At 38.4% G+C, this 17,785-nt stretch overlaps 1 protein-coding gene across 4 annotated transcripts in view; it reads right to left on the bottom strand.

Moving 5' to 3' along the window:
• MYO1D (myosin ID) overlaps positions 1–17,785 on the bottom strand; it is a 268,223-nt gene that overhangs the window by 239,352 nt on the left and 11,086 nt on the right. For all 4 annotated transcript variants that reach the window (XM_008571096.1, XM_008571094.1, XM_008571093.1 and 1 more), the window contains exons 6-11: positions 15,384–15,500; positions 13,236–13,439; positions 9,724–9,869; positions 9,536–9,650; positions 5,197–5,367; positions 1,339–1,409 (exon numbers count right to left, since the gene is read on the bottom strand). In XM_008571096.1, coding sequence (XP_008569318.1) covers positions 1,339–1,409; positions 5,197–5,367; positions 9,536–9,650; positions 9,724–9,869; positions 13,236–13,439; positions 15,384–15,500 — 824 coding nt within the window. The remainder of the gene's footprint in view (positions 1–1,338; positions 1,410–5,196; positions 5,368–9,535; positions 9,651–9,723; positions 9,870–13,235; positions 13,440–15,383; positions 15,501–17,785) is intronic.

The following is a 17,785-nucleotide window of genomic DNA, read 5'->3' as shown; positions in this document are numbered from 1 at the left end:
GATTTTGTTACTATTTTTACTAATTGTTCTGGTAAATTGAAAGGGAAACAAGGCTAAAAGAAAATTGTACAGTTCGGGGCCGGCCCGGTGGCACACTGCTACAGTGCGCCACTTGGGAAGTGCGGTGGCACTCCCGCCGAGGGTTCGGATCCCACATACAGACCGGCCGCTCACTGGCTGAGCGAGGTGTGGGTGCAACACCAAGGGTTGCGATCCCATTGCTGGTCCCGGTCCGGTGCGGGCGTGACACTGAGGGTTGCGATCCATTGCCGGTCACGAAAAAAGACAAAAAGGAAAAAAAAAAAAAAGTAGAGGCAGAGTGAGATTTAACACAGACACACAGACGAGGAGGAGGGAACATGATCATGGAGGCAGAGATTGCAGTGATGCGGCCACGAGTCAAAGCCACCAGAAGCTGGAAAAAGCAAGGAACACATTTTCCTCTAGGCCTCCAGAGGGAGTATAGACCTGCTAACACCTTGATTTTGAACTTCTGGTCTCCTAAACAGTGAAAGAATAAGTTTCAGTTGTTTTAAGCCACCAATCTGTGGTAATTTGTTCCAGCAGCCCTAGGAACCTAATATACCAAGGTAGTCATATTCTTAGTTATGTTTTCTTATCAATTTCTACTTTAATTATATTGTAATCTGAAATGTACATTGTAAGAATTTTACTTTTTCAAAAATATTTGAAAAATGATATAGTAAAACATTTTTTCTTATGTAATTGCCCAACTACTTGTTGTTCTTCTTATATGGGGGTGATTTTCACCCCTGGGCCTTTTTATGCCTGCTGTTTCTTCTACTTGGAACGCCCTCTCCACTCTCCCTCCTCTTCCTAATTTGTTCCCCCAACTAACCCTCCTTTACTTTTAGGACTCAACTTGGATATCACTTCCTCCAGCAAGATTTCTCTATACCCCACACTGCTCCCATAATGCCCTGTGCCTCTCTAGTTTAACCCTTTTCATCCTTCATTATAATGACTTATGATGTATCTGCTTATATCCTTCACTAAACTGCTAGCTTCTTCAGTGCAAGACTCATCTTATTCATCTCTCTAGCCCAGTTCTTAACATACTTCCATGATTTATTGAAACATCGAATGATTTTTACTGAATACCAACTATGTTGGGAACTCAATACATGTCTGAAAAGCAAGGAATGAATGAAGTTATGACATTTCTATTTTTAATGAAGAGGTTAAAATATACTGACATGCAAAATGACTGAAAAAATGCAAATGAACAGGAAAACAATTTATATTTTTCCCGGTTATATTTTCTGAAGTGAGGCTGCATGCAAATCATCACATTAGGTACCAAAGGAAGATACTCACACTACATCACCTGCGTAATGTCGAATTCGAAAATCTCGATCAAACTCCAGGATTTTGTCTGAGGCACAGAGCTAACAAATCAAGAAGGAAATTATTTTGAAAACAGACATCTTCACTTTCCTAACAATATATTCCAACTTAATATAAGATGATGATAACATCACAAATCATGATATCATAAATGAAATCACATAGTGTGGGGCCTGATTTAAATATTTGGCTTAGGTGGTGAAGGCTCAGAACTTTCACCAGAAATCCACAAAGCTAGACTACATTTCCCAGCTACTCTTGCAGTTGGATATAACCAAGTTCTGGACAATGGAAGTAAAGTGTGGCTGTTCCAGGCCAAAGCTGGTAAGAAGTGAATGGTCCCCCTCTGTACTTTCTTTGCTCCTCCCATTAGTTGGATTTTGAGGACAGTCTTTAAGGGACGGGATAGTCAGAAGATGGAAGAAGTCTGGGTCTGTGAGAGAGACTTCTATTGTCTTAAGTCTTGGCTACTATCCTAACACAGCCCAGCTTACCCTGACTGATAGTTTCTTTTTCCTCCATGTTCTACTTAGGGAAAACCCAATTGAGGGCTTAATATCTGCAAAGCACATATATCTCATTCAATCCTCACGGCTGATATTTAAGGTAAGTATTACAATCTCTCTTTCACACACATGAAAATTGAGGCTTGAAGAGATTAGGTAATAGGCCCAAGATCACAAAGCTGGTAAGTGGCAGCCCTGGGAAGGACTCCTGGGACCGAATGTAAATGTCTGTGCTCTCATGCACACAGCAGCTTGGCTCATCTGTTTGCTAAGCTGGGACTCCAGTGCAGGTCTATTACTTCCACATAAGATCAACCTTCTTCTGCTCTTTCTCACTGAGGAACAGTTTACGGAAAGGCAGTATTTATATGGCTCTGGAGGTCTCCATAACTTACTACAGTCTTCCTTGTTACAGTAGCACCTAGACTTCTTGGTCTGCCCTCTGAAGGATCACTTGGTATCCAATAGGCTATAAAGCAGACATTTAAGAATTCACAAAGCACTGAGTGCAGTTACATTCAAAAGCCACTTAGGTTCTTTTTTTTTTTTGACCAGTGAGGGGATTGCAACCCTTGGCATGGTGTGGTCTGCACCACACTCAGCCAGTGAGCGCACCGGCCATCCCTATATAGGATCTGAACCCCCAGTGTCAGCGCTACCAGCGCCATACTCTCCCGAGTGCGCCACAGGGCTGGCCCGCAAAAAGCCACTTAGGTTCTTTTTTTTTTTTGACCAGTGAGGGGATTGCAACCCTTGGCATGGTGTGGTCTGCACCACACTCAGCCAGTGAGCGCACCGGCCATCCCTATATAGGATCTGAACCCACAGTGTCAGCGCTACCAGCGCCATACTCTCCCGAGTGAGCCACAGGGCTGGCCCGAAAAAAGCCACTTAGGTTATAATGTTAGATAACAAACAATCCCAACCACGATGGTGGGTTCTACACCACTAACCAGATTACCAAAGGAATAATTAGCCAATTAATTTAACAGTGAATAATTACAAGAAATTAGAGTCAGACTTCTGAGGTTCAAATATTGGCTCAGTCTACTCAGTCTCTTTTAATAATTAATTATCTCAGAGTATTGTTCTGAGGGTTAAATGAACTATAGAGACCAAAGTGTCTAACATACAGAGGGGTCTCCAAAATATTTAATTCTTTTCTTCTGTCTCTCTTATTAATCCCTTTTTAAAAATCCTTTTGTAATACCAAGAGGAAAAGGACCTAAGAAATGTGTACACTAAAGAAATATTCTTACATTTGGATGCCGCAAAGTCTCAACTGATCTAAACAGTGTTGCTGTTTTTTTTTTTTTAATAACAGCTACATATTTATTATTTAAATTTTAGTGTTAATAAAATTTTAAATAATAATTTTATGGGTTATTGGATTGTTTGCATGCCTCTCCACGGTAACTTTAATGCATAATAAATAGTTTAGCCCTTAAATGAAATAACCGTTACAAGCCAGAAACCTCTTACTTAATATACCAATAAGTCTAGTTAATTAGTAAACAGTAGCAAATGATGATACCTGGCTCAAAATACAGGATAAGATCACTATTTAATAAAAAGGTTTATAGTGACTAAATCTCCTTGAAAGCCTGGTTATTTCATTTCTTTCTCTCATTTGGCAAAAATCCAGTACTTGACCTGAGATATTGAAAGAAAGAACCACTTGGTCTGAGAGCTCCTACAACTTAAAAAGAAAAAAATCTATCTCCATAGAGAAATTACTGTTTAGCATTTCCTATCGAAGTTCTTAAAAGTGCTATGTACAGTTGCTCTTAAGAATGAGATTGTATTTCAAAATATTTGGTTGACAAATTTAATTCAGGTATATAAATAGTCAGGGTGAAATGTATGAAAATGAGGTGAATTTGATTTCTTACGTGAGACTCAAAGTCATTTATTTAAACGAACATTTAAAAAAGATTTTGGTATGATCGTGACTAATTCAATTCACCTTTACAGTGATTGAGTGACTACCATCTGGTAGGCACAATGCTAGGTGAGTCTCCAAAACCCAAAATGTTATTACAAAAGGCATTTATAAACTATCCTTCAAAGACAGGACATTTGCCTGTATAATCAAGCCATCTTTAAAAGCATCACTCTAAATTATTTAGATTACTTCTAACTTTGCCCATTGCTCTGTCCCTAGCTCCTAGGATTGTACCCGGAAAATGAGAGGTACTTGTTAGGTGTCTGTGGTATAAATGGGGAATGACTGAAGGAATACCTCTAGTCCAGAACCCTAATATCAAAGATCAGATGGTAGTATCTGAAAGTCACTTGCAACAGGGTTGCAAGTCAATTCCCAATAACAGACCAAGGAGAATATTCTAGAAATATCTGGCCTAAACTAAATACCAGCCAGTAATCCATTTCTTGATATGTGCTTTATCTAAGTGTGGAATTTCCCTGTTCTGATTATATAATTCCAAAAGGGACAAAGTTAGAAAATAGATTCATTTGTGCCAAAAAAAAAAAAAAGGCAGTGTGTCATAGATTTATATGGAATTATGGAGGAGCAGAAGTGTTTGCCCCTTTCTTTATAGATGTGGAGGAGCAGGGGGCCTGTTTTCCCTTCACTTTAAGGTTGCTAGACAAGCCTGTATGTGTAGGGAAGACTCAGGTGATGTAGTGTGCCCCTCCTCTAACACAAATTCCTTGAACAAATACTAATGGCAAACATACTCCATGCAGGGCATGGCGCAAAGGTCTGCTAACTACAACTGCCACCAATTATTGCAGAAATGTGACCTGTTTATGACATTTTTAGATTGATAAAAATGGGGAGTTAAAAGGATATCCATTCATTTAAGGAATGAGTTTCCCTATAACAACTAGAATTAGAACTATAATTTCTCTGTTTCATAAGTCATATAGTCTAACAGAGCACACACCACATTTTGTAACTGAGGATTACAGTAAAAAGTCAAGGACAAAAGCTATTTTCCATGCCAGAATTATCAGATGCAGGAGTAAAACTCTAGCACATGAACAAGGACTCTGCACCTATTGGTTATAAATGACATCATGCTTTCTAAAGAATCTTGTTCATTTTCCCCATTTCTAGCAAATTGGATAGTCTGGAGCTCCCTCTCCTGGATATTATGATTTTATCAATCTTGTCATACTACAAACCAGAGAGGCAGAATTTATCACAGCAATACATCATTTAATGGATGTTTATGGCCCTTCTTTCTTATTTGAGTAGGCATTCTTTTAACTCAACATATAAAGTCATTTAACTCTGTCAAACAGTGAGGAAAATCTTACAGACCAAATGAGAGGACAGTCTCATTAAATGCATTACCTTTCGGCTGGAAAAATGACCGTGTTTGCCCAATTTACTGTTGAGTGCTTCAAGGAACATCTCATCAGTGACTTTGCCGACATTCATGCAAGCATCATCTAGAATCGCAATGATGCCTTTGTGCTGCTGTTCCACGAGGTCCACAATGATCTGGTTGTTGAAGTAATCAATCTGTAGGACACAGCAGGGAAGCAATTCCAAAGAGAACAGACACAGGACAGCAGAAATGCCAATGCCTCCACTTGTATCAGGAGTTTAGGTAAAGCTACCATGATGTCAGTGAGGCCTAACACTGAAATGGGCACATACTCTGACACAGGTCTATGAATTTCTTGTTAACTTTATGTCATGAAAAACTTTGACTGAGATGACTATAATTCAAAGCAAAAATTATAAGGTAGACAACATTTCTCTTATTTCTAATTCTTGTTTTAATCCTGTCTCCATATTCCACACCCAATCCTATTTCCTCTTACTCTCAATTTCCCAATCTGTTTGATATTAACGAGACCCAGCTTCTGCTAAGTGCCAATAAACAAACGTAAAGTATTACTTGATACACTACTTGATAATGAAGTTAAGGTACTACACAGAACTAGCATTTTTACTTATATGATTCTGAATGACTGAAATCCAAAAAACAAAAAAATAAACAAAAATAAAATAGAAAAAAACAAACAAAATAGAACATTTCTCCCACTTTCTCCAAACTAAAAAAGCATATATGGAGTTTTGATGCCATTTTTCTGGGTATAATATAAAACTATATATAAAATATATATACAAAAATATATATGTATCTTCTGGCTTTTTAGCAACTTCAATATATACAAGGTTTGTACAAAAATCCTCTATGACAGCTGTTTATTCTAATAGCCTGCAGCACCCCTGTCACCAGGCCCAGGGGCACACACAGGCCTAAACCAGGAAAGCTATAGGTCCCAAGGGGGGCAGTTGTTATCACACATGTCAACCTTGTGTGCTGGTGTGTCCCATCTCATGTAGGAGGCACCTGCACTGAGTGCTATCTCCAAGCTATAGGTCCCAAGGGGGGCAGTTGTTATCACACATATCAACCTTGTGTGCTGGTGTGTCCCATCTCATGTAGGAGGCACCTGCACTGAGTGCTATCTCTGCAACCTTCTGTAAGGACCATACACTCATTATGAGGCCACTGAAATGTCCCACGTGTTCCTGTCCCATGTTTTGAAATCCAGGCTCTCACACCAATTTCTGCTTTCAGCTCCATTTGTAGTTTTGCATGTTCTCATGTAGCGCATTGTCTGAAAGCCTGCAAACTGGGTGGTTTTTCCTTCCTTTTTTATACATTTCTGGTTTTTCTAAATCAGTGATCCACAATTTACGGTGATTTTTGCCCCCCAGGGGACATTTTGCAATGTAAAGAGGACATTTTTGATTGTCATCACTAGAGGAATGCTACCAGCTTCCAGTGGGCAGAGGCTGGGGGTGCTGCTAAACATCTTGCAATACACAGGACAGCCCCCAAAACCAAGACTATCTGGCCCCAAATTTCAGTGGTACCAAAGTGGGGAAGCCCTAGTCTAAATATTTACTTTTATTGTGGGCATTTACTACTTTCTAATTAGGGAGAAAAATTATTTCTATCTTTGGAAAAAATATCCTAAAAATACTCAAAAACCAGAAACTCTATATTAATTAATAGCTTACATCTTAGACTTTGAAACTATAAAATTAAAGACTATGTCTTCTGTTACAGGGACAAAAGAATTATGTTCCCAATTGTATTATAACAGCTATTGGTCTCTTCTGAAGATCCCAGTAACTTTCAGCTTGCAATTTTAATGCTGCTTCAAACACTGCTTAAAGTGGTGGTTTTAAAACCAAGTCTTCCAGCAAGGCATTCCCAGGTTTAAGGTCTACAGGGAGCCAGGAGAGATGTGATGGGGTGGCTCAGGGACATGGGGTCTAGCCTCCCATTCCCACCTCAAATACAACAGCTTTGTGCTTGAGTGCCCAGTTCTCAATAGTTAAATGATGTGTAAACTACAGCATCAAAAGCTTTTAAAAGTGAACGAATCAGAGAGATAATCAGACATTATAAACCTCCTGATGAAAGTTCACACACAGTCTATGAAACAGACAATTAAAAAAACCCCCAAAACTGATCCTGAATCCAGTCAAGACTCTAGATCTAACACCGATACACCAGACAGACAAGGAACAGAGAAACATATTAAATGACACCCCAGGAATGCAATTAGAAAAATCCAGTCTGTGGGAAACTCCACGGGACAAATGACCCATTCTCTTCAACAAAGACTGCAAAGGAAAAAAAAGAGAGAGATGGAAGAGAAAATCTATAGATAGTCAAGAGACCTATCAACCAATCATAATGTGAGAACCTTATTTGGGCACAAATTCAAATAAGTTGTAAAACAGTAACTATAAGACGACTGAGGAAATATGAAATGTGAACACTGACTGGATAGTTGATGATATTAAGGCATTTCTGTTAATTTTTTAGGTGTGATGATAGTATTGTGGTTTTGGTTTTTGTAAGTCTTTATTGTTTAGAAAAATACACTGAAATATTTACATATGAAATAATGTGATGTCTGAGATTTGCTTCAAAATAATCTTGGGTGCGTGGCTACGGTACAGATGACACAAGGCTGCCAATCTACTGGTAACTGTTAAAGAGTTTATTATACTATGATCTCTCCTCTTATGTATGTTTGAAATTTTCCATAATAAAACTCTTTTTTAGAAAGAATCACTATGTTCAGAATTTTGGGGATTTTAAAGAAAATACACAGAACAGAGATTCTAATTTGGGGGGGAACTGGCATGTAGTCTGTAACTGTTACTTTGTAGTAGCCTTCTGTTCCCTCTGGACACACAGTTCTTGGTTTATTAAGAAGTTTTGCATTTTTAGCATTGTTGATCCTTTTTCAGATGTCTCCGGTAGAATAGCCTATTGCAATTGTTACTTTTCTCTTTATGAGCTATGCTTGTGGAGTTTGATACTCTGGTTATTAAAGGATATTTTTGACCAGTACCTCTGAATCACATCTGAAAAATAAGTTTTATAGTTAAACTTGCTATAAAAAATCTAAGCTTTAGTTATAGTGTGTATTATACAACAGACGGATTCTTAGGAAGCTTCATATAAATTGAATTGAATTACACTTTAAACGTTCTATATAAGAGTTCACTATTTAAACCGAACTGCAGGTAATTCTATTATAAAGTAACTGACAACTCTGGTTTATTTATAAATTCGTAAAGTTTATGCTAATATACTTGAATAAAATTTTTTTTATGGTATTCTAATGCTTAGCACATGATGGAAGGCAAAGATGCAAAATGAGGCAAAAGACCTCTTTATTATACCACTGTCTCTTTCTTCTGAATGAGAGGAGATTGAGAATAGGAAGGTAGGATGAAATATAAAAGTAATTTAAATACAGCATTTCGAACAGCTTTTTACTGCTCTTACGTTGGATATCAAAAAGACCCCCAAATATTGGCTGTATTTTTATTATCCGGCAAGGGGATAAACACAGTTTTATAAACTCAGAAACTGATGAAAATTCATAAGTGTTTGCATTTTTCAAGTCTATTCTCAATATTGTTTAAAAACAGAAATTTAAAAGAAAAATGACTAGGTCTCATTTCTTTCATAAGCAGGAGATCTACTAATCATAGGGAATAAGAAAGCCAAACAAATCATGCCTTTTAACCATGACCTCTGGAGTGTGTGCCCTGGACCAGTCATACTTTCTGGCTATATCTTACCAGACCAGTTTTCCTCTGGCAAATAGAAAAGTTCACAAAGAGCCCAGAGAAGAGAAGAGAACTGAAGTGTGATACAAAGGAAAGTAAATGGAGATGAAAGTTAGTACAGGTGTTTTCATGCACAGGTTTCAGAGAATATGAACAACATTAACTGAAGACAAAGTGCCTTTTAGTTTACGAAATAGAGGAAGAAGAAGAGGAAGAAGGGAAGGAAAGGGAGAAACTAGTTTGGAAGCAAAGGTCAACAAATTTAAGGCAAAACATAATAACTTATAAATGACACTAAACTCTGATAGGAACCAGAAAGCCATAAAGTGAAAATGTGAGGTTCACTGGTTGTAACTCAACATCTTCTGGGCACCAACAAAGGAGTAGATCAAATTAGAGAAATCCCACCTAACAACCCTGAAAATGAATTGTATTTACATGTTCCCCAAAGAAAAGCTAAGGTTAGATATTTCAAGTATCCAAGAAGATTAAGAAATCCCTGAAATGACAAGGTAGCACATTATCCGGAAAGTGTGGAACACACACAGACGTTCTCCACGAGTTCACTCACGTGCTTCCAAGGGATCCCTTCCCGCTGGTACTCCTCTTGCTCTTGCTTCAGAACCAGCTGAATAAAGAGCTGCTGCAGTTTCTCATTACAGTAATTGATGCAGAATTGTTCAAAGCTGTGACAAAAGGAGTAAATTAGGTTCAAACAAACAATAAGCAACAGGGTTTTAAGTATCTTATCCAGTTTACCTGTTGTTGTCAAAGATTTCAAAGCCATAGATATCCAAGACACCAATAACAGTGTTTTTCCCATGGACTGTGGTGTCATAGTTCTTGACCTCAATAATATCATTGATGCGAGTAACGATCCAACAAAAGAGGCGCTCATATATTGCCTGTGAGGAAAATAACATCATAAATTCTTGCCCATTTGGGAAGGAGTCCTCTGGATTTGTGATAAGTTTTAAGTTCCTGTCCACCTTCTCCTTAGTGTTTAGCATACCTGTTATTAGCCTAAGCAGAACAATTAGAAATGTAGATCATTTTTTTTAATAAAACTTCATGATGTACACAAAACTAATATAAATTGTCTAGATTTTTAAAAGGTTATTATTGGTCACTACATGTATTCCAACAGCACTCCCCAAGCATGTTTCCATGCCTATATTAGTCTTATTTAATATAGAGTGAGATGACTTCAATAATATCAATAATTTGCCTCCTCTCTTGTATAATTCACTTCTCTAGTATGTTAATTTTATCAACTATAAAAGTTTGGGAACGAATGAGTTAATATCTATGTTCCACTAAAGCTCTATGAATTTTAAAAATATGAATATTGATTTTTAATACTGATTAAAGATCTGAGCCAAAAGGCCCAAGTATGGAAATTCCCTGAGAATCAGACACGCATCTAAATGCATACAACACATATGCCAAGACACATACGGACAAAGGTGCCACATGCTAACACACACACACATGCTGATACAGACGTGCTCTGCAACATCACATCTTTAGAAAACCCTTCCTTAACAGCTGCAGCTACACACTCTCGCCACCTACACACACTGCCTCCATTCCTCCCCTCCCTTTGACTCTTCAGTCCACCAGCCTTCACTTATGTCCTATTACACCGCTAAAATGGCTTCTCAAAGGTCCCTAGCACCTTACATAGTCACTTTCTTGTGCCTCTATATGGACAACTTACTCAGCTTCTCAGCATTGCTCAACCTAGTGTCCCACTCTCTTCTTGAATCATTCTCCTCTCTGGGATTCATGATACCACCTTTAAAATTCTCCTCTTGCTTCACTGGCTGTTCTTTCTTGGTGACCTTTGGTAGAGTCTCCTTCCCTGCTTGACCTCTAAAAGTTGTAGTTCTTCCTGGTCCTGCTCTCTTTACTCTCTAACACCCTTGAAATCATCTCACCCTGTATTAAATAAGACTAATATATTAAGCCTCCCAAATGTATTACTCCAGCCCAGACCCAGAGGTGAGCCTCTGAGCTCCTGATTCACACACTTAACAGCTTACCTGACAATGACTCTTAGATGTCTCATAGCTACCTCAGACTTATGTCCTGTCAGGAGGTGATCTTCCCACCTCCCAAAACTGATCCTACCCTACTTCTAGCCATGAATACATGGCATCAGACACTTGGAAATAAATTCATTCATTCATTAAACAAATATTTGCTCAGTACTTACTATGTATGATTTGTTGGAGGTACAATACTAAGCAAACATAAATGTGGCCTCAGTGTCTTAAGAGTTTAGTGGGTAGGGGAAAGGAAAAAGCGTGCGCGCACACACACACACACTCTCTCTCTCTCTCTCTCTCTCTCTCTCAGGTGCATGGGATCTAAGGGGAATTTAACCTTAGTGTTCAGGGAGGCCAGGGAAGGCTGAGCTGAGAAAGTGATGCTTGAGCTGAGATCAGGATGAGTAAGAGGTAACTGGGCAAGAGGGGAGAGAAAAGCAATCCAGGCAGGGGAAACAGCATGTGCAGAGGCCCTGTGGCTGCAAGGGGAAAGGCATAAAGATAACTTATGAGGCCTGAAAGACTAATGTGCTGGAATGAAGAATGGAGGCTAGAAAATGGTGTGAAACAAGGTGGGAGAGGTAGGGTAGAGCCAGACCAGGTTAAGGTATTATCCTTGATTTCCTCATTCCCCACACAACAGGTCCCATGGATTTTATTTTGCCAACACAGTCCGTCTCCAATCACCCTTGTCTCCCAATTCCTACTGCTACCTTCCTGGTCCAAGCTGCCACCATCTGTCTCCTAGATTAATAAAATATTCCTTTAGTCGGTCTCTTTGCTTCTACTCTTGCTCTACTCTCCACAAGATTCTCCATACTAAGGCTGGAATGATCATTTTAAAAATTCAACCTTGATGTCATTGCCTCTTCTTAAAGTCCTCCAACCATTCTCTATGGCACTAAACATAAATTAAAATCCTCCCAAGACTAAAAACTAAGCCTGAGACATACAAAAGTAAAAAATGGACTAGACAGCAATCTAACCAACCAGCCAAAAAGAAAAAAAAAGTTAGACTTGGGAAAATACAACACTTGCCACACAGATGACAAAGTGTTAAAGTTTATGACATACGAAGAGATCTTAGAAACTGATAATAAAAAGATAATAGCTCCAAAGAAAAATGTACAAAGGATATACCCAGCAATTTTCAGAACAGATTTAAATACTTTACAAATATATGAAAAGATGCTCAAATACGCTAGTAACAAAAATCAAAATAAAAATGAGATATTACTGTCCAGCCATAAAATCAGTAAATTTAAAGTTTAAAATCAGTATACCCTTTGAGCTGGCAAGCTCACTCCTGGGAATCCTTCCAACTGAAATAAAAGCACTGGCATGTAAAAATAGATGTATAAGGACTTGGAGCATTGTTTGTAGTGGTAAACAAAGAAAGTGATGGACTCAGGAGGATGGTTAAATAAGTTGTGGTACCATCACTGCAAACTAGTACGCAGACCTAGAGGGCAGTGTGCTAAGTGAAATACACCGTGCACAGAAAGAAAAATACTGCACAATCTTATGTATACGTGGGATCTAAAAAAGTTAAACTTGTAACCCCAGAGGCTGGGGGTGGGAGAGTGGTGGAGAGATGTTGGTCAAAGGGTACAAACTTTCAGTAAGACAGGAGGAATAAGTTCTGGTGCTCTACTGCATGGCTTGGTGACTACAGTGAATAATAACATAGTATATATTTCTAAATTGCTAAAAGAGTGAATTTTAAATGTTCTCATCACAAAGATATGATAAGCATGTGAGGTGACAGATATGTTCATTAGCATGATTCGACTATTCCACAACATATACATGTGGAATGTATACATGGAAACATCACACTGTAACCCATAAATATATGCAATTGTTACTTAATTAAAAATCAATAAAACTTAGAAAAGAATGGATCAGCGCTCAGTCAGTTGACCTGAAGGGGACTCCCACGGAGCATTATTGAGTGGAAAAGCAAATACGGGCCATGAAGGTGGCCATGCAGGCAAAGGGCCCTGGAGAGCCAGCCTTGTTAGCTCCATGGTCAGCTTGCTTCTTCTTTTCTCACAGTCAGGGGTTTTTATTCAGACTGTGATGGCCAAAAAGTATCATCTTGGTCTCTAAAAGCTTTAACCTACTTTTAAGGAACATCTGAATATGTCCTCACAGAATTTCACTCAAACTGCAACTGACATCAGCACTAGGTTGACAAAAAGGAAGTGAAAACCCCACCTTGGCAAAGGCGTCTCTGCCGTAGCTGGCTTCTTGCTCTGTGTGCTGCTTGTCGATGATGTCACGGCCTGTGGCCACAGTCCGGTAAAGAAGGGCTTTCTCGACCATGTCTGCCTTGGTAGAGAGCAGTTCTGCTATGATAGATACAACCTTGCCATTCTCAATAAGAGGCGTGTCACCATCTACTACAAATTTTAAATTTCCCTAAATCAAAAGTGAAAAAACAAGATGCACCATTTCCAATGGGATTCTGAAACATTATGTCAGGAATATATTTGTCAATTTAAAATGTAATTCAAAAAATAAAAAATAATTTTAAAAAATGTAACTTAAGTGACCTTGTTTGTACCTATTTTCCTAAATACATTACACATCTTAACCTAGTATTTTATTTAATTTTTCCTCTTCTCTAGACACTCATCTATCTTTTCACTTTCAGTCTATGTTTTTTTTTTTTTTCCTTTTTGTCTTTTTTACTGACTGGTAACGGGATCGCAATGCTCGGTGTCACGCCCATACCGGGGACCGGCAACGGGATCGCAACCCTCGGTGTTGCGCCCGCACCGCGCTCAGCCAGTGAGCGGGAACTGATCTCCACATGGGATCCGAACCCTCGGCGGGAGCGCTGCTGCACTCCCAAGCGGCGCACTCTCCAGTGCGCCACCGGGCCGGCCCAGTCTATGTTTTTGATAAGTAGAAGTTTTCCATTTTTATGTAATCAAATCTATGGATTTTTGCCCTAGGATTTCTTTCCTTGGTGTTATACTTAGACCATTCATACTCCAAAAGTTTTATGAGTATTTGATGTTTTCTTCTAATACTTTTATAGGTGTTTTTTCTCTACATTTAAACTTTTAATCCACACAGAAATTATTTTGGTATGTGACATAAAGTCAGGATCTAACTTTATTTTTTCAGATGGTTAGTTAGTTGCTCCAATATCATTTATGGAATAGTCTATGTTTTTCCCCCGATTTGAAATGTCACCCTTTTTATATATTACATTTCCTCAAGTGTTTGAGTCTATTTATATTCTACTCATTCCATAAGCAATAAATACTTGTTAACTAGCTATCAAGTGTCCAGCACATCAACTAATCTGTTGATTAATCTGTTGATCTGGTACTGAATTTATGCAACAAGTTTTAAACTAATGTAGCTTTTACTATAATTTTAAATTTGATGCAATTAATCATGTCTTCTCTCCGCCTTCCCTTTTTTCTGCTACTCTTCTGGAATACATTTTATTTGATCTTCTTACAGGTTTATTATTTCAGGTATATTCTAGAATCATTAGGTCATGTTAAAAACAAAATAAAATTTCTGCTTGGATTCTGAGAGGGACTGTTGCACTGTGTTTATAAACTAATTCAAAGAGATGAGACAATTTATAATATTAAAGTCTTCCTAGTCAGGAAGATTTATTTATTGTTTATATTGCTATGTAATATTTTTTATATAGATCCTGTGCATTTCTGATTCAGAGTTAAATCTTCTTACATTAAAGAGAAAGGTAATTTGTATTCCAGACTTTGAATCCACATTATCACTCATACATTGTAAGGTTACGTGTTTGTTATATGTTAAACATCTCTAATTATAGAAATGGTAATGAGAAAAATGCAACATGTGGTGCTTCACTTTTAAGCTTGGTGTGGTAAAGTGGAAAACAACTGGACCATAAGTCTGCCTTGATCTATAGTGCTGGCTCTGTGGTGGGCTGGCTGTACCTTTCAGGAAGTCATGACCCCCTTGGGGCTCATTTTCTAATCTGTAAAATGAGACAATGAAAAACCCAGCTCTAATAATCTATGTATGACTCTATGTCTCAAATGCCATCAAAATTTATACCATCAGTAGTCATATCATTGCTGGATTATTTTATCCTTGAAATCAACTACTTCAAAGTGACAATACCAGTAAGGCAATTAACTAAAACCACAGTCTCAAAATGTACAGTGGCTTGGAAAATCCTTCATAATATAAAATGATGGAGAGAACCACAGACACAGTAATTTCTTCAAAAGGTATGTGAAATTATCTCTAAATAAATTAATTTTTAAATCTACAGGGAAAAAATAAAATCTTTTAGAAGAGCATCCTGCCTGCATAGGAAGACAATACATTCCAAGAGGTGTCCTTACTCACCAAGTGGAGAATAGCAGCCAAAATTTTATACACGGTTTGAATCTCCTCAGGTTTGAAGCCAATTACTTTCATGGCATCTGCTACTACTTTGAATTCTGCAGCATCATTGATAGAAGACTAGGAATGAAAACGGAAAATTTAAGTCACAGACATTTCATATGAGCACTAAAATATAATAATTATGAAACTGAATTCAAGTTTAGCCAAGGTCTCGATGCCTTTGTCGTAAATCACTTGAGGGGATGATGAGTATCCAGAGAAAATAAAAATGATTTCAGGGGTGGAAACATCATTCAGCACAGACAAAGCCCAATTGTGCATGAAAGCCATCATCCTAAATAAGCACCAGGCACTTTTCTGGAACCTTCTGTGAGGGAGCAAGTCCTGAGTTCACTCAGAGAAACCGATCGCTGCTCCATGATCAGTGGAGGCAACAGCGTGGGGTGTGAGATGACAAATGGAAATGTTGAATGTGGGAGTCTCCAAAACACATACTTGGCTATTGTCTTTCATGGCTCTTTGTTTCACAATTGGTGTGTGCGGGCTGGCAATGCCACTCCCACTCTTGTATAATCAGGCTTTTTATTTCCTTTAGGTGAGGAAAAGCAGGCCTTCAAAAGCAAAGCAGCCAGCCTCAGCCATTCAGCAGGCTACTCAATAGTCCGGGATTATAACTTCACTTTTTCACTCATTCGAAAAACATTTGTTAAGTCAGGTCTTCTAACTGACACAGGGGAGTCAAAGATGCATCACCTGCCCTTAAGGAGCTGTGGCCATCAGGTTGGAAATACAGGTACGTAAACAGAAATTCACAAAAAAGCCATGGCGACTGCTTATATTAGAAGTTTCCCCAAAGCAGCAGCTACAGAGAGTCTGACTAACCCTCTCCTCAGTGAGTTTCTATCTTGTGTGGACACAGAGACCTGGCCTGATGCTCATCCTTTGAGGAAGGGCACAGGAAAGGGGGGCCTCTTCGCCTTTCTGATGAGTACAGGTCCCTCTAGTGTCCAGGTGATAGCCAGGCAAGCTCTTCCATCTACCAGTTTTTTTAACTTTGGGCAAGATAACCTTATTGAATGTCAACTTCCTCATAGATAAAATGGGCATAATCACACATTTCTCACAGAGATGTGAGAATGGAATGAGAATTTACATAAAGCACCTCTCTAGGTTCTAGCGCATAAAAAAGCATTTGACAAGTGTCAGGTATTACTGTTGTTATAAATTGCAACCATGTTGAAATTGCAAAGAAACTGGACAAAAAGATCTAAATGTTCTCCTGTGGGGAACTGTGGCTGCTTGCCTCACAGTCATTCTTCACCCCACTCCTTTCTTGCTGACAGAACCCTGGTCCGTTTACTCCTCTCCAAAAGCACGTGTCCTTCAGGACTGGCTTCTGTCTAGCCTCAAGAGGTAAACCTTCATTGGTTTAAAGTAATCGTGGTGATCTTATTCCCCTTACCAAGTGATTGCTTAGCTACAGGCGTGTGATTACATTCTGATCAGTAAGATCTGAAGGAAAGGGCTCATGGGGGATGGGTGAGGGGAGGGTTCTGTGGAGGTTTCCTTAGCTTATAAAGGGACAGGAGCCAGGAACATTTCTTTTGCCTGTGACTCCTGGAACTGCTGATGCCATCTTGGGACCATAAGGAAAACCAGCCGAAGAGGACAAACCAGTCCACTGAGTATGATCTGTAAGTTAAAAAAACAAACAAGAAACACCTGGGTGCCTAACAACATTGTTAAGGCAATGAAATAAACTCTGGAACTGGCTCATCTCAGGACTTCTTGTTCCTTGAGATAATTAAGTTCCTTACTGCTTTTGGAGACTTTTACTTGGGTTTCCTACGGGCAACCCAAAATATCTTAATCATGCATAATTCCTACATTTAAGGACTGGTTAAGATACATACAGTGTAATACTTCATAGTTATTAAAATTATATTAATTTATATTTGTTTGCATGAGAAGGCAATTATTATATTGTGATACAATAAAAGGTTTATTTAATCAGGATTTAATATATGATTCCATTTATAAAGATACACACAAACCATTATCAATAATTATCTCTGGCAAGATTTAGCATATTTTTGTTTCCTTTTGGTTCATCTTTATTTTAGGTTTTGACTATGAACATGTATTACTTCTCTATTTCTGTTAGACAGGAAGAAAAAGGGTGTGTAGGAATGGAAAACTTTGAATAAAAAGGGAAGCTGAACTAAATTTAACTTAGAAAAAAGGCTAAATGTTAATTAAATACTTGCTTTCTGTGGAGACTCTATATGGCCTGGCCAAAAGTAATTTGGTAAATAAGACAATTTGACTGAACAATTTGCCCCAGTCACTGGCTTATTAAGTGTTGATTTTACAGTCCTTTATGTATCTTTAAGTATCTCTGG

This window comes from Galeopterus variegatus, unplaced genomic scaffold, assembly GCF_000696425.1.
Source record: "Galeopterus variegatus unplaced genomic scaffold, G_variegatus-3.0.2 Scaffold660, whole genome shotgun sequence".
Taxonomy (NCBI): Eukaryota; Metazoa; Chordata; class Mammalia; order Dermoptera; family Cynocephalidae; genus Galeopterus; species Galeopterus variegatus.
Note: the sequence above shows the minus strand (reverse complement) of the source record. Positions and strands in the feature narration are given on the sequence as shown.